This window comes from Budorcas taxicolor, chromosome 11, assembly GCF_023091745.1.
Source record: "Budorcas taxicolor isolate Tak-1 chromosome 11, Takin1.1, whole genome shotgun sequence".
Taxonomy (NCBI): domain Eukaryota; kingdom Metazoa; phylum Chordata; class Mammalia; order Artiodactyla; family Bovidae; genus Budorcas; species Budorcas taxicolor.
In genome coordinates this window covers 75490887-75512943 of record NC_068920.1, presented here as the reverse complement: position 1 = coordinate 75512943, position 22057 = coordinate 75490887, and the positions used below count along the sequence as shown (strand labels likewise).

Below are 22057 nucleotides of genomic sequence, written 5' to 3'. Positions count from 1 at the left end.
TACCATCTCAGTAAACTCATTTAACTATTAACCATATGAAAAAAGTTGTTTCCATTAACTATACCTTTGAAAATAGTTCTAAAATGATCATCTCTTTTCTAAGAAAGTTATCACACCCTCTTACACTATTGGTGGGAATGCAAACTAGTTCAGCCACTATAGAGAACAGTGTGGAGATTCCTTAAAAAACTGGAAATAGAACTGCCATATGACCCAGCAATCCCACTGTTGGGCATACACACCGAGGAAACCAGAATTGAAAGAGACACGTGTACCCCAATGTTCATCGCAGCATTGTTTATAATAGCCAGGACATGGAAGCAACCTAGATGTCCATCAGCAGATGAATGGATAAGAAAGCTGTGGTACATATACACAATGGAGTATTACTCAGCCATTAAAAAGAATACATTTGAATCAGTTCTAATGAGGTGGATGAAACTGGAGCCGATTATACAGAGTGAAGTAAGCCAGAAAGAAAAACACCAATACAGTATACTAACGCATATATATGGAATTTAGAAAGATGGTAATGATAACCCTGTATGCGAGACAGCAAAAGAGACAGATGTATAAAACAGACTTTTAGACTCTGTGGGAGAGGGAGAGGGTGGGATGATTTGGGAGAATGGCATTGAAGCATGTATACTATCATGTAAGAAATGAATCACTAGTCTAGGTTCGATACAGGATACAGGATGCTTGGGGCTGGTGCACTGGGATGACCCAGAGAGATGATATGGGGAGGGTGGTGGCAGGGGGGTTCATGTTTGGGAACGCATGTACACTCGTGGTGGATTCATGTCAATGTATGGCAAAACCAATACAGTATTGTAAAGTAAAAAAAATTAAATAAATAAATAAATAAATAAAAATTACATGAAAACCATAATTTTAAAAGAATAATTTTCCAACTCAAAAAAAAAAAAGAAAGTTATCACAAATCCATTTTCTTTTAAATATGCAAGCTGTTGACATAATGGCCTTTGGACATCTCTACATTAAAAGAAGTGTAAATCCAGTACCACAAGTCCATTATATTACAAATGATGCATGCAATTAATCATAAGAAAAATAAGAAACTGGTCTTAAAATTAAGTATCACTGTATCTCACCCTACCTGTCTGTTTTAACCCAGCAGTATACCACAGGCCAATTCTTTTCTCCAGCCAAGTCAGTTTACCTGAGGGTCTTTCCTGTACTTTCTAGCCTCCTCAAAGTACTCAAAGACCAGTCTTCCTCTACATATTCACCATAGTGCAGTTACAGCAATTTTTTTATGTTCACTTAAGAGGTCTGAAATGTCAGCTACAGTCCAGACTACCTCTTTATAACCAAGAAGTTCCATGTACACCTTCCTTATATGGATTATTAATCAAGATTGGTCAGTTTCATTTAATGACAGAGGTATGCCCCTTGGCGGGGGTGAGGGTGGGGGTGCATTATCTTTTCTATGGTCCGAATACAATTCAATTTCAGATGTACCTTGGGGCACTTTCTAGCAAAAAGAAGTCCTGCAGTGAAAGTTTTAGTAGGGTACTATTGTGTCTTAGTGTATCTGTTTTGTAATTTTATTTTATTAGAGCAGAACAACCAGTGTAATAAAATCAAGCCATAAGAAAGTTATGTGGACAGCTCTTTTATATTTGCTTTAATGGGCTCATCTTGAGTGAGCTGAAATTCAGCTCGTTGGATGACTGAACAAAGCAAATTACATCCTGCTGATTTAATTACACTAAATCCAAAGGCCAAGACTGATATCTTATTCATCATTCACCACATATCCTCAGTCTGTAGTTCAGGAGTGTCCCGCCAACTCATGTTTACGGGCTATGGGATATTTTTTAAAGATTTCAAGATTCATGAAAAAGAAATATACATACACTGGATTCTAAAAGCACAGGCACTGTCTAGCTATGTATTTTGGCATTGCCCATAGCACCTCAGCACATGCTAAAAAGGTAGAAAACACTAGACTGATTTCAGAACTATAAACTAATGAAAGAGGCAGGTGATTTTAGCATATTAAAAGAAATATTTGCTTTAAATAAAAGATTTCATTGAATAGACTGGTCCCCAAGTAATTTCAGAACCCAATTCTAGAAGTGAGATTTACACCTAATTTTCAAGAACACATTTATTTCATGGCAAAGTGATAGTCAAGTGTTCAGTCATGCCCAACTCTTTGTGACCCCATGGACTGTAGCCCACCAGGCTCCTCTGTCCATGGAATTCTCCAGGCAAGCATACTGGAGTGGGTAGCCATTTCCTTCTCCAGGGGATCTTCCCGACCCAGGGACTGAACCTGGGTCTACTGTATTGCAGGCAGATTCTTTACCATCCGAGCCACCAAGGAAGACCATGAAACAGGAGTTCCTATGATCGCTGCCATGAGGTATTTCTTCATTTAATTCTAATTCTACATCAAACCTTCAGCATAATAATGAAATGACAAATGCTGCTCTAGATATCCACCAGAAAATGTAAGTGAATTATTTGTTTTTATAAATGAAGCAAATTATAACAATTCCATAAATGTTGAGGGTAGTGAGGGCAGGTTTTAGAGCTCCATGTGTGTATATGCAATAAATCATTCCTTTGAAAACATAATTGCAGCACCACTAGAAAGGAGGGGAAAACCCAACTTTTAGGGCAATTATTTGAAAGCTCCTCAAATTAACTTGTGCACAGTTGGCTCTTTGTTACAGAGTACACTTTATGAAAAGTTGTTTCAGGCATTAATTCACTTAGGTAAAGGAAATAATGCAATTTTAGTTATTAATCACTTTAATTTTAAATGTGCTTTGTAAACTGAGAAGACATTAAACTCTAAGAACAATGTGGAACGCACAAGTAATTAGATGGTTAACAGGCTTCTTTTGAAAAACTTCAGAATAAAGAGCTTCAAGGCTCTAGGAAAATCCAAGTGTACATATGTAATGTGAGAAAGTTCTAACTAAGTTTAGTGGCCAATAATACCACAAAGGGAATGAAATTAAGCCCTTTGCTCAAAAGTAATGTAATAGATTATGATGAATGAAATCATATGATGTTATGAGTCAATCTACTCTGTAGTGTAATTTAGCAGTGCCTTCTTGAGGCACCGTGAAATAGAATTTTCTGTGATATTTCACTCCAGAATTCATGCCAAAAAGTAAAACACTGTTTTGCAAATATTCTCCTAAGACAAACATAAGCCAGGATTTGGCATTACTGAACATCAGTGTGACTGAGGTGGAACCATTTGATATCCTCAGTATGAACAAAACTTGTTGAAGGTCACTCCATACCAGCCAAACCAGAAAAGGAAAAGATTAAAATCCTCAGAGAATTACTTGAAAGCTTCTCCACTTTATTTTGCTAAATGAGATGACAAATGATTACTTGCAAGTTTTCACTTCCACTTCTATAGCGGCATTTTTATGAATATGAACTGTTAGAACCTTGAACTAGCCAGTAGAAGGAATATATTAGATAACTATCCTTTCTTTTTAAATCAAATATTAATTTTGTTGACTTCTATTAGTTCTCAAAACAGGTAGTATATCATATTTACATTAGTAATACTTTACAGATCTATGGCAATGCACTCGAGTACTCTTGCCTGGAGAATCCCGTGGAGGGAGGAAGCTGGCAGGCTACAGTCCACGGGGTCGCAAAGAGTCGGACACAACTGAGCAACTGAGCCACTTCACGACGACGACAGATACATACAAAATTGGTAAAAGAGGCCATGCTGCACACAGAAACAGAGACGGCTTGGGAATTTAATCCTGGCTGGGCCTCCTCATCATCTCTGTGATCTTGGGTACTCTCTTTTAGTTCCTAATTGGGATTGCTGCTGCCAAGTCGCTTCAGTCATGTCCAACTCTGTGCAACCCCATCCCTGGGATTCTCCAGGCAAGAACATTGGAGTGGGTTGCCATTTCCTTCTCCAATGCAGAAAAGTGAAAGTGAAGTCGCTCAGTCGTATCTGACTCTTTGCAACCCCATGGACTGCAGCCCACCAGGCTCCTCTCTCCATTGGATTTTCCAGGCAAGAGTACTGGAGTGGGATGCCATTTCCTTCTCCGTAATTGGGATTAATAATGTCCAAATCCTATCCCACCCCAAGAAAATGAGTATACTCATCATTTGACATTCAGAGAAATTAGGAGCATCTGACATTTCTGGCGAGTTTCTAACAAGTAGTCATGCAGACTTAGAATGCTGAGGTATAAATATGGATCCTCCTCTTTCTACAGCTTAATGGAGTGACCAGATATACCTCATCAAAGGAACACTTCAGGAAACTACATGTCTAGGGTCTAAAATTTGTGTGACAGACCAGTCATTTCTTTCTTCTCATGCACAACCTCTATCCCAGGTGACAGAATAACACTTCTCTCAGAGCACTAGAATAAAGTCATTTAACACTACGTACTGCACAGGAAAGGCCCCGCTGTAGCATCCTGGGCCATCAGCTATGAGGGATCTGTTGGATCACTCCTAAGTGCCGGAAACTCAGTTCTTCCACAAGCATTTCATTACAATGATGGGGAATTCTAATCCACAGAAAAGGTTTGCATGTAGTTGTTACAAATATGCCTCCTCATAACTCCAGGCTATTGACTTTAGCTTTTGAAGTAATTTATAAGTCATGTAGGACAGTTGATTAAACATTTAAAGGCATATTTCTAAGGTAGCCACTATATTTCTCTTCAGTCAAACAACTTGGTTTATATGGTAGAATATACATTTAGCCATCTATTCATTCTTCCACCCATTTAATTCAACCTTCTATCCATAGAGTATGAACTTTTAATGATATCTGACATTCTACTGATTCTTACATAATGTTGATTAATCCACTACTCCTACATCCCTAGCAGTATTACAAGTTTGCAGATGTTTCTCAAAAAGCATCTTGAGCACTCTCTCCTTTGCCAACATTCTTTGACCTACAATGAGGGCTTAAAATATTTGAAGGAAAACGTTTTAAAGACATGGTATACCTATGTGCATTTCAAAAGAAGATTCTTTTGAAGTCAGCAAAAGCTCTTTAAATCACAAAAGTTATACAGATGCAATATTGAAGAGACAATTCACTTGAGAAAATTCTCAGATAATTAAGATATTCCTTTGACTTGAACCATTTTGATAGGGATTAACCTATATCTTGTTAACACTACATTAATCTGCTCTGTCCCTATAAACACATACTGGTCAAGGATAGAGAGTCTCAGACCACAAGTCAGAGGGCATGTGCTGTGTTTTGATATGGATTTTGGTTCAATAAGACTCTTGAAAGCTCTTTCTCTGTTTACTGCAAAGCACACATATTTCCAAGTTACTACCACCACCTTCATCCTAGACATGTACCGGGAAATTAGGAGCACTGATTGCACATCTCCCAAAGTAAATGAAGTGAAATTTACTATCATATACGGGTACTATAAGCTAGGCACTGGTAAACCTGAATTATAACCTCAGATCTATTTGGCCACAGAAAAGTCACTTAACCAGTCTGGACTTGAATGTCCCCACTCGTAAAGCATAGACACTGAACTAAAGGATTTTTGAAGGTCCCACTGCTTGTATGTTTCTATATAGATTGAACAAAAGCAATTATCCTTCAACTAAAAAATTTTTAAAAAAGAAATGTGTTTGCTCTGATATTTGATACCTTAATAGTTTGAGTAGCCAGAAAACAGTCTGATGAGAGAAGAAAGGGAACTCTGTGGCCCAATCATGTCAGTAAAGAAGTAATATTTCTAGGAACATGCATGTGCTCACGTGTGCACACACTCACATGTGGATAGTGCACTCCATAATGTAATCCAATCTGCCATGGATTTCAACACAAATAGATAGGGGGCGGGGGGAAGTTCCATAAAGTTTAAACGGTAGTGATGTAATTCTAGTAACCATACACTAAACTTCTTTTTTCTAAATGGAGTGAGCAAGAGGTGGTTCTCTGTGTGACCTTCACAAGCTGGGTTAAAGAGCAAATCATGGCAAAACAACTCAAGTTTTTAAAAGCAAAACAACTGTTGAGCTCATACACCAGTGAATTCACAGTTGATCTTACCTTGACAAAAGGTGTTGTTAACCCGTTTATAACCTTGTAGACATTCCATCATTTGATTATATCCATGATAAGCTGTAAAAAAGAAACAAATCTGTTACATGCTTAAATTCTTACAACCCTAAACTACTGTATGTGATAAGCAAAGTGATATAAAGCATCAGTGATCTTACTTCTAAGATATCAATCCAATGTATATCCATTTTCTTTTGTTTTTCAGTATATCTCATGTTTTGCAACAGACATAAATCTCAATTAGTTATCAATCTTTATGTTCATTCAAAAACCATAAAACTGTTCTACATTTTCTTCTAATTAGTGACTCTTACCAAAAAATTCAATTCCTCGCCAATGATTAACTACTGGCAGTTGAATTTTCTTATACATTCAGAGAAGGTGGTTAAACATCCTGGTCTGCCTAGGACAGTCCTTGATGATACCTGTGGCTCCATCAAGGTTCATTAACAGCATTCCACTTCACTCTGAAAAGTTCCTCAGTTTAGATAATAAACTATATGCTCACTTTAATTATAGGCTCACATATTCTAGTTTAAGCTGATTCTCTCTACCATGAAGCTGAGAACAACAGGTGTTAAAGGAAGCTAGGAGATGTAAAGAGCTGCTCTGATACACTGTCTGATTCAGCACTCAGAAAACTCAACCAGTCAAATGTTGAAGCCACCAATTTACCAACAAAACCCTAGCCACTGAAATTTTGACATCCTACTGTGATACCTGAGAGAGTTCTTGGCATAAGTGCCAGAACCAGTTTGACCTAGGTTCAAATCTTGGCTCTGCCTATTGACAGCTCTGCTGCCTTGGAAAACAAGCTTTCTGGGTTCCAAATGGAATTCTGTACAATGGGAGTATTCCCAACTGCTGAGTAAGTCAGGGCTGTTGCGGAGTATAGAGATACTTTATACAAAATGCCCACTGTCAGGCCTGACAAAAGTATGCACAGGTATCACCGTTTCCTGCAATAAGGTATTCTTTTATTATAATAATGGACTGTCGTGAAAATAGGCTGAATGGGTAAGCCACTTAGAAGACCTAAACAAGCAGTGAAACAAAAAAGTTCCAAGTAAAATGGAAATTTTCCTTTGAAAAATGAAATTATTTTGCCCCTAACACATGGTCTTTATTCTCACCACTAAGGAATAGCATGTAAGTATTTACTACTCACATTCCTCTCCTCGGTTACTGCCTTTCTTTGCCTTATTTCCTCTGCTAGAAATGGTTAAGGTGAGGAATCTGGAAATAGTGGGTTAAAAGGAAAAAACTGGTATGTGGGGAGTCACCCATTCAGCCCGTTGGCCACATGTCTAGTTTTGTCCCATGTAACGAGGCCACCCTGTAACACATTACTTACAGAGACTGTGAGATCTCTGTCAGTGAATTGTTCAAAAGCAAAAGAGATTAATATCTCATTTAAAAATTAAGTCATCTACTTCAAGGCAGAAAGCCAGACCAGATGATCTTAAAGTCTTCCTCTGCTTAGAATTTGATGCTAATTTTCTTCGAAAAATGTTTAAAGGACAAGCAATTTGTACATACCAAGTACATTTTTAATAGATTACATACTCTTTAATGAAATCATTTGCAGATTTAAAATTAAGTTTTCACAGTAAGAACTGATCAACAATGAAAGGTCTTTCTGTATGTGGCTAAACAAAAACTTCAAAACATTAAATAAGAGCCACTTGAAAACTACTCTGAGTGGGAAAAAAAAAAAGCATGGCGCACAAAACCCTAGCCTCTAAAGCCAAGAAAAGTCTGCTCTCTTCCAAAATGAGTGTGATTTTAAAATAAACAAAGAAAGTTTTTTAAATGACACAGGAAGAATATGACTCTGAGTGTCGTATTTCTTGGGAGTGGGCTACACGGTAGGATGGCACAAATGGAGTAAAAGTCAAGATGTCAATAGCTTACTTCATTCATAATCCATGTTGCTCTTCAATTTATACATTAGATCAACCCATACAGACCTTATTTGCATTAGTTAAAAGTGATAGCAACTTTGTACTTTTATTTTCTACTTAAATTATCAACATTAAAATATAGAGCTAACAAAACCATATAAAGTATTGAATTTATCCCCAGATGATACAATTCTAGATAGAAAATGACATAACACTGTGATTGCCTTGACTCTTCACTTCTGTCCCTGTCTTGCAACTTCGGACTTTGGAAATAAGAGGAAAGAGAAGCTAAATAAGCAAACGATACACAGAGAAGGGAAAAAACGGAAAAGAAAAATAAGAGATAAAATGAAAAAAATACTAGAGAACATAAACTTAGCCTCAAAACCAAGCTATAAGAATTGGACTTCTCTTTTCTCAGTCCTTAGACTCAGCAGTGGAAAACATACTCACCGTCACAGTATTCTAAACTTACCCCTCAAATGATGGGGAGACATTTTCTGAAAGGCAATGCTTCTTCAACATTTTAGATACAGATTTGTTTCATGGTCCGTAAGACTTCACAGCAAATGACAGAGCTGGGAGTCAAACTCAAGTCTACCTAACCCTAAACTCCATGGTTTCAAATCATACAAAACATCCCCTAGATGTCCCTTTGGTCAGCTTGTCAGGGTAATTTTATGTAGCTAGATCTTTTAGTGAGGTGGGACCATCACACTCAACCCACTCCTAGAAATAACATTGCTAATCATTATTGAAACCCAGAGAAAATTTCCTGGGGACAATGTCTCAGTACTGAATGTCCTTATTTATGTGGAGTTTTTTTCCCCAGCTGCTGCTGCTGCTGCTGCTAAGTCGCATCAGTCGTGTCCGACTGTGCGACCCCACAGACAGCAGCCCACCAGGCTCCTCCATCCCTGGGATTCTCCAGGCAAGAATACTGGAGTGGGTTGCCATTTCCTTCTCCATTTTTTTCCCCTCTATATGAATAATTTATTAATTATCAGAAACTTCAGTAGGTGTTTCCAAAAATTATTCTTCTAAAGGAAGATAGGAGCAATTATCAAGGAAAAAAAGTAAAAGTAAATTAACCTTATATATCAAAAGATTTAGAGAACAAATTTGAGAGATAAGAATCATTTATGATGATGGAAGGATAGCATATAAGACAGACCAAAGGAGATTCTTAGGGGCAGTTTCTAGACTGAATAGGTTTTAAAAGGCAGTTGAGAATACCATTCAAATCAACAGATGTTTAACAAAGGATAAATAAAAATTATCCAATGGAAGCAAATGAGAAACTCCTTGCAGCATAAACTATTAAAAATAACTATTAAAAAAAAGATGACAACATAGAAAAATATCACTTGCTTTCTTGGCAAAAACATGACAAATAAGAAGAGGGAAAGCTCCACTTAAACCCAGCTACCTCTGTCTTTCTAAAAAGTACTAGCAATCAATTATCCAGAGTGGACACTATATTCAAAAATGGGGAGAAAGTAACAGAAAGATGTAAATCTGGATTTATTCACATCAACAGGTTCTGGAAAACAAATTTTATAGACTAATCAATGCATGTAGATGTCAGTAGAGATTTATGTCTTGAAAAATGTGATAGTTTAACAGCAGAGACTAAGAGGAAAAGGGAGAAAGCACTGTGTCCTTCTGACTAAGCCTCTCTTTCACAAATCAGCAGTCATTCATTTCTCTATTTTAGCTTTTCTTTTCTGTGAAATTTGAAAACCTATAGCGTAATAAAAACTACAAGAGAAGCTGTGGATATTAATAAACATTAAAGGAATGTAACAACAACTGCTGATTTTTTATAGCAGCATTTAATTATCATTTCATTATCATTTTAAAAGAGATCTTATTTTTCTTTCATGTTAGAAAATAGAGCCTACATATAGCACATCCCCTTTTAAAAGATTTTTTCTTTAAAGTAATCCAGCTGAACAAAAGGCAACCGATAACTATGTTTATTAAAAAACAGAAATCAATATGAAAGCTTTCTCAGACTTGCAAGGTTTCTGGAATGTAAATTATTGTACTATGTTCTACAATTCAATGCGATTTCTTTGAAGTCTAATGTCTCATCATTAAAACAGTCATCATAAGAAAACAGACATGCTACATTAACCTGTAAAAGAATGATGAAATGTCACTTACATGGCTTCTTGGGGCATTTCTGGCATTTGTGAAAGCCCCAGGAGGTGCCCACAGTTCCACAGCAGTCCTCCTGCTTTGAAAGGCCAGGGAGAGCTTTGCCACACTGCAATGATGAGGTGTGAAATAGCAAGGTTAATTGAATGCAGGATGCCCAGCTCCAGAGCACTGGTGTGCTTCACAGCCACATTATAAAACAGTTCCCTTGTTGTTGACACAGATCCTGGGTAGGGGGATGTTGGGAGTGGGGGCTCTAAAACCTCAGAATGAAACATCAGTACACAATCGGTAGGACACTCAAGCAAACAAGCATATTTCCAAGAGCTTCTTGGGATTTTTAGAGTCTTCATACACCCTGTCACTGTTCAGAGCACTTTATAAAACTTAACCTTCCAATGCCTTTTTTTGCATTTTTTTTTTCGCTTAGTAAGAAGGAACTTAAAAGATACTTCGAACATTTTACATTTGAATTTTAACTGTCTACTGAGATGTCTGCAGTGGACACTCAGAGAAAGGGCTGTAAGGGTGAGGCATGCACGAAGACCTTGGGCATACAGCACAGATCCCACCTACAAGAGGCCATGGGTCCTCCTGTAACATCAAGGCCTGGGCAGGGACAAGGTATGACCACCGGCTGAGCCAGACCAGCCCTGGGTGAGACAAACACTCCACACATCCATGCAGCCTGACCCAGGGAAGTCAGCCACGCTGGGAAGGTTCTGGCAGGTTTGAATCAGGCCAGCAGGCAGAGGAGCCCAAGTTTGGGGTCACCTGAGCACCACGGAGATGACAAATGCAAGGATCCATCTCATGTTCCAGTCAGCCAAGGTCAGAAGAGGCCAAGCAGCAGAATCCTGAAGTTAGACCTGCTTAGCAGCACTGACAAGACTTTAGCATGTCAGACTCTGCTCTGCGTACCGATTTTGAGGCCAGTGGTGCAGGAAGGGCCCCCTGGCTCCTTATTCCTAATATGCAGGCAAAGCCCAGATCTAAGGGGCTACTCTCTGCCTTCCTCTGCCTCGCCTCTACAAGATTCTCCAAATGGCCTTCAGAGTCACCTTGGCTTTCCTTGTGGCTCAGCTGGTAAAGAATCCACCTGCAAGGTGGGAGACCTGGGTTCGATCCCTGGGTTGGGAAGATCCTCTGGAGAATGGAAAAGCTACCCACCCCAGTATTCTGGCCTGAAGAATTCCAAGGACTGTATAGTCCATGGGGTCGTCCATGGGGCCGCAAAGAGTCAGACACGACTGAGCGACTTTCACTTTCACAAGACAAATCTGATCACATTACTCGGAATGAAAACCTTCAGCGACTCTCCCCTGTATGAAGACTGCAACCTCACTGACACGATAAGTGTGACCTTCTAGTTCTCACCTCGGACAATCTCTCTCTGTCCCCTCCCACGACTCTACATCCATCCTTCAGGCACACTCAAGGACTCCTGATCCTTAACAGGCCCAAAGAACCCTCACCATGAAACCTCCTGTCTCCTCAATTTCAGCGAGTTCCTCCAACCATCCCCTTTACTCCATGACACTTTCTATACAGTTCTGCTGCCTCCACCATATACTTTAATCAAACACAGATGTATTTTATTCATCTTTAAATCCCAATGTATAGTACAAGTTGCAAATAAACACTCAGTAAATGTTAAGGGAAGGAAGGAGCAAACACTCAGAAGAAACTAAAGAACAAACTAGTTTCAGTCCATTCAAGCAAGCAATGGTCCTGAGGAAAACAATGGGAATTAGCAAACTAGCCCAGGCTGGTGAGCAGAACTCAGGGGCAGAAAGTTGGGACAGGTGGTGACTTGTAGAAGGGCAGCAGATAGTGGATACCAGTTGTCTGGCAGGCCTCCAGGGACTGCACTGCCTTCCCTCCAGGTCCACCCATGCATTCCCAACAAGGCTATGACTACATGTCCGACTTGTAAAACAAAACCAGAGAAGGCAGAGCTCAGCTAATGAAGTTGGAGTTACATCATAGCTTTGAAGTCCTCAGGTTTTTGTGGGTTTTCAAGATTTCAACAGGATGTCGTATTCTCTCCAAAAATAGTGTATGATGAGCACGAGGAGCGGAGGGGGGCAATGGGGGAAGAGAGTGAACACATGTACAAATGGAGAACCTCGGGGAGGAACAACACATACTGGCTGCATTCAGGTAGTTCCCAGACTCCTTCAGCTTAATAACAGAAGGCTTAAACCTGAAATATGAAGCAAGGAAGAAGGAAGACGGAACAACGCTCCAGGCGTTAAGACTGGAAACATAATGATATGTGAAGAACACAGAGGTCTCCACGGTTGCAATCAGCTGCCAAAGCGTGCTTGTGGTTTACTTCCAGTATGATCAGTCAGATTTATGTCAGACACCAGTGCACATCACATGTAGACCATTCTCATCCCAGCCCCTCTAGGTTCTTCTCTTCATCAAGCAAAACTCTCAACACTTGCCGATTTTATATGCTCCAAATGCTGGTAGCAGTTAAAATCCAATTTTCACCTTGGATTCCTAGAATGTTTGATTTGGGAGGGCAAAAATAAATCATTTCTCCCGACTGGGCCTAAAAAAAAAGGTACAAGGTTTTCATTACAGGATTCAGGCTGCTTTATCCTACGGCTTTGTTTTTGCGGGTCCACAGCCAAGAGCAGCATAAGCCATCCAAGTCGATTAAATAAATGGCAGGGTAGGTGGTACCACAACGCTGTGTGTTCCTCTCAAAACTGGGTCTGCACAGTATGAGGACAGACTGCCAGAGATAAAGTCAGGTTTGCAGCAAGGCATGAGGTTTCATGGGCGCCCCTTCAGTTAATTACCTATGCAGAAATTGCAAAGTGCAGCAAGAAACTCCACCTGAGATCTTTGCAGCCAGATGCAGGACTTTCTCTCATACAAGAAGTTCCTCAGCACCTGGTATGATCTGGATGCTGGAAGCATCTAGAACAAAAGAAGGTAAAGGAAGGATCTCCGCTCCATACCAAAAGTCCACACAGGAGACAATGACATTGAAAAAGACATTAGAATCTCGAATGCCCTTCTGTCAGCCTGGAGGAGTCTACTTCTCAATAAGACATAATCACATGGACATAGGCTGATGCTACTGAGCTACATTTTTTATTCCCAGACTAAAGTGATTTTTTACAAGTTAAAAACACAAATGGAATTTCTCTTGTGTGAATCACTCACCACATTTTCAGAGAAAGCCTGTCTCTCATTTCAAGGCATATCTTATTAGAAATCCAGGAGAAATGTGCTAACTGTATAACACAATATTTAGTTAGTTCAAGCCAGAAAGGAAAACCTATACTGTCCATTGAGCAATGCGATAAAGATCAAAAAGTTCACACAACTCCGGGCTGCCCATTAGGGGACTCTTGGACTCCACACGTCCATGCCAGGATTCATCAAATGCATGGCCCACCTAGAGTGGTCCAAACAGAACAGTAAAGGTTCAGGCTACCAGGTTCAGTGACTATCAGCTGAAAAAAGTAGAGATAATAAGAGACAGCAGAGTTCAGACATGTTCAACAAACTTGTTGCTTGAAGTTATCTGCATGGTGAAGGTATCAGCAGGACTACAGACTCCAGATCACAAGAAAAGAGGATTCTACTCATTAAGCAGGAGACCTTTTCAACAGTGAATGATTCTCAACAATGGAAGAGGTCAACATCTTCCCTGATGCTGAAGGCTGAAGGATCATCTCGCAGGAATGCCCAGGGTAAGAAGCAGATGGCTCTTAGGGCGTCTGTCAGATCTAGGGCTCCACGTTCAATATACACTGACAGGTCACATTACTGACAAGGGAAATACTAGAGCCAACCCCAAGTACTTATGTTGCTCTCCTGTCTCTAACAGGACAGTGTTTGGGCAGATATACTCCTACCCAGCTTCTGTGCTTTACCTCATCACTCAAATCAACACCGCCAGGGATGCTCACACCAGTCTGACCTTACTCCTAAAGGACCTATGCAAACTAGACAGAAAAAGAGGAAAACAAATAGGATCCCTCCCAGCCCTAATCACCATGATTCTTGGAAGACTGGCTGCATGAAAATAACTCATCAACCATTACTATCTGCATATCTGGACTAGCACCATACATCAGAAGGTAAGACTATTTAGAAAGCATCACAATTACTCCATGAATGTTCATGGTACTACTTTTACAGCAAAAAAGTTATTACAAGCAATGATGTAAAAGCCTTTGTTAACCATTGTTAAGAATTGAGCTTGCAAAATCATGAACTCTTCTAAATGTTGACCTGATTTGAGAACACTTATCTGTAGACTTATCTGCAGCACTTACCTGCAAACCCTCACTTTTAAAATATCATAACACTTTCCTGCCACTCAAAATAAAGCTGTGATGACAGCTGGTTTTAGAAATTCCTGGACGAAAAGGGGACGACAGAGGATGAGATGGCTGGATGGCATCAACTCGATGGACGTGAGTTTGAGTGAACTCCAGGAGTTGGTGATGCACAGGGAGGCCTGGCGTGCTGCAATTCATGGGGTTGCAAAGAGTCGGGTACAACTGAGCGACTGAACTGAACTGATAAATATATGAGCATTAAGATTTAAATTTAATGGCTTATAACTTTTGCCTATTAAAAACTTGCCAATGGAATTGCTTCACAGATGAACAATCACTTGAAGAGAGTGTGATAAATATTGGAGTATGGTTTCAAGAGATTCAGTATTCACACCTTAAAATGACTAGTACCTATAATATCCTCATTTCAAGAACGTTTGCTGCACCAGGCCAGTGGATCTTCCCCAGGAAAGATTCAGCTGTGGGGAAAAGAAAGGAACACTGGTGTGGAATCATTACACCTGGACCTAAACCCCAAGTCTCCCTAATAAGATCTTATTAGGGACCATTCAGACCATTCAGCATCTCCAGACTAGTTCTCAGACAAAGGGATGGTAATCCCAACTACAAAGGACAGTGGTGAGATTCAACAATGCATGTCCAAGCATGGCTGACCATATCCCGCCAGCCCCTGTGCAGGGACTGGTAGACAGTGATCTTCTGGGATGTGTTCTGCACCAGAACATAGTGCTTGGTAAGCAGAGCATGGGCTGGCTGGATCTGCATCATCCTCCTCAGCTTATATCTTGTGTGGGTACAACCTACCGAGTGTTATAGTGCTGGCCAATTTGTTAGGCTCTCGGGATACATTTCTTAAAAGAGTTCAGGTATTTTATGAGTAAAAGAGCTGCTCTATGAAGATGGCCACCATGACAAGGACCCACAACTGAAGACATTTGAAAATGTTAATACTGAAATACTCTTACAAATTATCTTATCATGTGTATGTAACTCACTTTATTTTGCTATCAGGAACTATTATATACTGAAGTATTAAAGACTCTGAGTTTGAATAAAGAACATTTTTCTCAATGAGATTAAGACACTGGAACCAAAGCAACACAGAAAAACTAAAATATTAAAGTAATATAGATTTTTATGGACAAATTCTTAGAAAAGTACAACTTTCCAAAACTGAACCAGGAAGAAATAGAAAATCTTAACAGACCCATCACAAGCTTGGAAATTGAAACTATAATGAGAAATCCTCCAGCAAACAAAAGCCCAGGTCCAGATGGCTTCACAGCTGAATTCTACCAAAAATGCAGAGAAGAGCTAACACCCATCCTACTCAAACTCTTCCAGAAAATTGCAGAGGAAGGTAAACTTCCAAACCCATTCTATGAGGCCACCATCACCCTAATACCAAAACCTGACAAAGATGCCACAAAAAAAGAAAAGTACAGGCCAATATCACCGATGACCACGGATGCAAAAATCCTTAGCAAAATTCCAGCAATCAGAATCCAACAACACATTAAAAAGATCATACACCATGACCAAGTGGGCTTTATCCCAGGGATGCATGGATTCTTCAATATCCGCATATCAATCAGTGTAATACACCACATTAACAAATTGAAAAATAAAAGCCATATGATTATCTCAATAGATGCAGAGAAAGCCTTTGACAAAATTCAACATCCCTTTATGATAAAAATCCTCCAGAAAGCAGGAATAGAAGGAACATACCTCAACATAATAAAAGCTATAAATGACAAACCCACAGCAAACATTATCCTCAATGGTGAAAAATTGAAAGCATTTCCCCTAGAGTCAGGAACAAGACAAGGGTACCCACTTTCACCACTACTATTCAACATAGTTTTGAAAGTTTTGGCCACAGCAATCAGAGCAGAAAAAGAAATAAAAGGAATCCAAATTGGAAAAGAAGAAGTAAAACTCTCACTGTTTGCAGATGACATGATCCTCTACATAGGAAACCCTAAAGACTCCACCAGAAAATTATTAGAGCTAATCAATGAATATACTAAAGTTGCAGGATATAAAATAAACACACAGAAATCCCTTGCATTCCTATACACTAATAATGAGAAAATAGAGAAAGTAAGGAAACAATCCCATTTACCATTGCAATGAAAAGAGTAAAATATTTAGGAATATATCTACCTAAAGAAACTAAAGACCTATATATAGAAAACTATAAAACACTGATGAAAGAAATCAAAGAGGACACTAATAGATGGAGAAATGCACCATGTTCATCGATCAGAAGAATCAATATAGTGAAAATGAGTATACTACCCAAAGCAATCTATAGATTCAATGCAATCCCTATCAAGCTACTGATGGTATTTTTCACAGAGCTAGAACAAATAATTTCAAGATTTGTATGGAAATACAAAAAACCTCAAATAGCCAAAGCGATCTTGAGAAAGAAGAGTGGAACTGGAGGAATCAACCTGCCTGACTTCAGGCTCTACTACAAAGCCACAGTCATCTAGACAGTATGGTACTGGCACAAAGACAGAAATATAGATCAATGGAACAAAATAGAAAGTCCAGAGATAAATCCACACACCTATGGACAACTTATCTTTGATAAAGGAAGCAAGAATATACAATGGAGTAAAACAATCTCTTTAACAAGTGGTGCTGGGAAAACTGGTCAATCACTTGTAAAAGAAGGAAACTAGAACACTTTCTAACACCATACACAAAAATAAACTCAAAATTGATTAAAGATCTAAATGGAGTATTACTCAGCCATTAAAAAGAATATATTTGAATCAGTTCTAATGAGGTGGATGAAACTGGAGCCAATTATACAGAGTGAAGTAAGCCAGAAAGAAAAACACAAATACAGTATTCTAACATATATATATGGAATTTAGAAAGATGGTAATGATAACCCTGTATGCAAGACAGCAAAAGAGACACAGATGTATAGAACAGTCTTTTGGACTCTGTGGGAGAGGGCGAGGGTGGGATGATTTGGGAGAATGGCATTGAAACATGTATAATGTCATGTAAGAAATGAATCACCAGTCCAGGTTTGATGCAGGATACAGGATGCTTGGGGCTGGTGCACTGGGATGACCCAGAGGGATGGTATGGGAAGGGAGGTGGGAGGGGGGTTCAGGATTGGGAACACGTACGTGTACACCCGTGGCAGATTCATGTTGATGTATGGCAAAACTAATACAATATTGTAAAGTAATTAGCCTCCAATTAAATAAATTTAAATTAAAAAATAAAAATAAAAAACTATTAAAAAATAATAATAAAGTAATATAGATTTATAAAATGCTCCTAGAGATTGTACCAAAGTAAAACATGAAAGAAGAGACAGGCTGGTTCACTGCAACTCTCTTTCTTGTAAGAGTATGCAGAGCAGTGTTTAGGCAAGAACTGAAACAAGGCAGTGACTCAACGGCTGGACTGGGGAAAAAGATTCCAAAGGGATGGAGCAGCTTTAGCTACGCCCAATACCTAACACCAACTGGAAGGGACCCCAGGGCAGGAGTAGGCGAAGGACAGAGGAAGGCAGGCCAAATGCAAAGGAACCGCGAGCCGATGGGGCAAGTCAGAGAATGAAATGGAGCTAAGGCATGGAGCATTGTCCCAATCAGATTGTAGCTGGATATAAAAATTAATCAGGAGGCAGGAAAAAGGAAAGGTCAAAGCAAAAGAGTTCTGGATTGCTTGCAGTGAAATATCTGGCATCTGTGAAGCAGCATGGCAAACAGAAATACTGATCAAGAGGAGGAGGTAGAAAAAGAAAAGATTAAGTGTTTTATAAAAGTATAGTGCTGTACATCTGGTTTGTGTAAGCATGCTAAGTCACTTCAGTTGTGTCAGACTCCTTGCAACCCCATGGACTGTGGCCCACCAGGCTCCTCTGTCCATGGGATTCTCCGGGCAAGAATATTGGAGTGGGTGGCCATGCCCTCCTCCAGTCTACATCTGATACTTCCCCTCAAAAGTGAGTATGAATTATTAGGATAGAGTACATCATTCATGGGGAAAAATGGAAGAAATTATTGATCAATATGATCAGTAATCAGAGGCCCATAACAAAACTGGGTAATTATTAAATTATTAAAGAAGTGTTGGCTGTACTTCTCAAAGAACTAACAGAAGGGAGCTTTTAAGTTCACTACAAAAGATCTCTTTCCCAACAAATGCTGTCCCCAGCAAGAGACATCCCAATACAAACCCCCAGGCATCTCCATGTTTGGCAGAATTAATGCATTATGATTGTGAAACTGACCCTACCCACACAATCCTATTCCTGGATGTGGGACCAGTGAAAAGTTGTGTAAAGATAACCCAGAACTCAATGAAGGACAAAAGTATAGCTTTTGAAGTTGGATCAATGTGTCAAAATCCTCACTTTACCCATCACCACCTACATGGTCACAGGCAAAACTCTCAAACTCTCTCTGCCTATTTCTTCTTTAAAATGGAACTAAAAATGTCCATTTCCACCGAGCTCTCAAAACTTAAACAATCCATGGAGGCAGATTCTACATGAGACAGCCATGTGTCCAGACATGCTTGGCTCAGAATCAATATTAGACCCCTTCCTCTGGGTCACTTGTTTAAAAACCTGGGCTTATTTAACAAATGACCAAGTAATCTAATAGTTACTCAATATAATGCAGTGTCCCAACTTACAGAGAAGAGCTGCATTAAAATAAGTTAGATCTAGAAATTTAAAGGGCTTCCCTGATAGCTCAGTTGGTAAAGAATCCGCCTGCAATGCAGGAAACCCCGATTCAATTTCTGGGTTGGAAAGATCCGCTAGAGAAAGGATAGGCCACCCACTCCATTACTCTTGGGCTTCCCTTGTGGCTCAGCTGGTAAATAATCCATGTGCGGTGCAGGAGACCTGGGTTCGATCCCTGGGTTGGGAAGATTCCCTGAAGAAGGGAAAAGCTACTCACTCCAGTATTCTGGCCTAGAGAATTGCATGGACTGTATTCCATGGACAGAGGAGCCTGGTGGGCTACAGGCCATGGGACTGCAAAGGGTCAGAAATGACCGAGTGACTAAAACAGAGAAATTTAGAAAGAAAAAGATATATATATATATATATATATTTTTTAAGCTGTACTGCACAGCAAGGAGATCTTTGTTCCCTCGCCAGGAATCGAACCAATGTCCCCTGCAGTGAAAGTGTGGCATCTTAACCACTGGACCACAGGTTAAGTCCCCAAACAAGGTATTCTTAAGATTTTGCTAAAAACGTTTAGGTTTTCGCTAAAGTTCTCTGACCAATTTTTTTAAAAATAAAGGTCAGGGGGTTAATGCTGTGGAGAGTTTGTGATTTCATTTTAATTCTACTCAATAAGGACAACATGGTATCACTGAATCACAGTGAGTTAACCAGTTAATATCAGTGTTTAAGCAACAGATGACTTCACTTTGGAGACATCAAGATTCTTCTTGTCATACGCCATGTCTTGGTGAAAGAGGACCAATACCATGAAACCACAATAATGGAGCCTACTACTCTGCATCCACTCCCAAGCATCATGGCCCTAGCACAAAGACACTGCAGAACATGGACTCCCTGAGACAGGTCCCAGAGAATGTGTCTGTTATTTCCGGTTCAGCTAGTATCATGGACTGAATATTGTTGTGCCTCTCTGTGCATATTCACATCTGACCCCTAACAGCATGACATTAGGAGGTGTGGCCTTTGGGACATAATTAGATTTAGATGAGGTCATGAGGGTGGGCCCTTGTGATAGGATTAGGGTCCTTATGAAGAGAGACAGACTAGAGCTCTTTTTCTGCCCTATGAAGACAGTGAGAAGGTGGCCATCAACAAACCAGGAAGACAGCCCTGAAGTGAAGTGAAAGTCGCTCAGTCACGTCCAACTCTGTGACCCCATGGACTACACAGTCCATGGAACTCTCCAGGCCAGAATACTGGAGTGGGTAGCCTTTCCCTTCTCCAGGGAATCTTCCCAACCCAGGGATCAAACCCAGGTCTCCTGCACTGCACACGGATTCTTTACCAGCTGAGCCACAGGGGAAGCCCAAGAACACTGGAGTGGGTAGCCTATCCCTTCTCCAGAGGATCTTCCTGACCCAGGAATCGAACTGGGGTCTCCTGCATTGCAGGCGGATTCTTTACCAACTGAGCTATCAGGGAAGCCTGAAGGGAGCCCTACCAGGAATTAAATCTCTCAACATCTTGATCTTACACTTCCAATCTCCAGAACTGGGAGAAAATAAATTTTGGTCATTTCTGCTACCCAGTCTATAGCATTGGGTTGGCCGGAAGTTCATTTGGGTTCTTCCATATGATCTTACAGAAACCTGAACAAACTTTTTTGGCCAACCCAATATTTGTGATGGCAGCCCAAGCCAACTTATACAGAGAGCAATGGTTCTTGTAAATCCTCCAAAAGAAATTACCTAAGAGCCTGCATGGAATAGCAGAAACTATACTGGAGTAAGACCCAGAAAGCCTCAGTTTTAGTCCTTACAACTCAAAACAAGACATGAAGCAAGTTTATTTCTCTCTGGACTTCAGCTTCCTCACCAATCAAATGTTAAGGACAGACTAACAGTGAATATTCATTGATGCACCTAGAGTCTATGATTTTATGAAGACTCTAATACAGGGGTGAGGGTAACCTGTGAAGGTCCATGTTCATTGAATGTCCCCTGCCTGTCAGGCTAATACACTAGATCCTCTGCTGCCATGTGTTTCCACATCCTAACATCATATCCTGACCTAGACCAACTCGATCAGTGATAACCAGAATGGGCTTCCTCTTCTGGACCCTGTTTCATGTCCTCCCCTTTTCTTGCTAGTCGGCACTACTCCCCCCCACCAAAAAAAAAACAAAAAACAAAACACAGTTCTTTCTAAAAACAGTTGTGGCTTTTCAATGGCTCCTTTCTAAACTATAAGAATTATAATAAATAGATAATTACCAATAAGTGAAATAAATTATTCAAGATAGGCATGGAGATGCAGACTCTCCAGGCCTTGAGGTATGACTCATTACAAAGTCCCATTATGGTTGATCAACCCACACTGCACAGGTGTCCCATGAATTATTCCATGTGTGAAACTGCCACACTCACCTCTACCACACCCAGAAGTACCTTATTCCAATGTTCTGGCAAAAAGCCTCAAGGTATTCTGGCAAGAAGAAACTACACCCTCAGTTCTATGAATCTGGTTGAGGAACATGAATACCACTTATTAAACCCACTTATTAAAAAAAAAAAAAAAAAAAACTCTGGGATGTCTCATAAAAACCAGAATGAGGACCCTCATGGGAAGAGCTCTCCCTGCAAGTAATGTAACCATTAATCCAAACTCCTGTCACAGCTCTTCTTTGTTTCTATTAATCTTTTCACTATGATATAAACACATCTCCACTCTGGCAAAATGACTTCTGCCCATCTTCTGAGCAAAACAATCCTCCTTGAGCCTGTGGACCAACTATGGCTCCAAATCAAACTAGAAAACCTCATGAGAGCTCTTCAGCATCCATGTACCAGAACATTAAATATGTTTATGTCTATGTGCCAATAAGAAAATG

The 22057-nt window shown here is 39.8% G+C and overlaps 1 protein-coding gene across 1 annotated transcript in view; it reads right to left on the bottom strand.

Annotated features, from left to right (window-relative positions):
• The window catches only part of LTBP1 (latent transforming growth factor beta binding protein 1), a 456857-nt gene that overhangs the window by 181374 nt on the left and 253426 nt on the right, over positions 1-22057 (bottom strand). The window contains exons 8-9 of the mRNA XM_052648703.1: positions 10156-10258; positions 6071-6142 (exon numbers count right to left, since the gene is read on the bottom strand). Coding sequence (XP_052504663.1) covers positions 6071-6142; positions 10156-10258 — 175 coding nt within the window. The remainder of the gene's footprint in view (positions 1-6070; positions 6143-10155; positions 10259-22057) is intronic.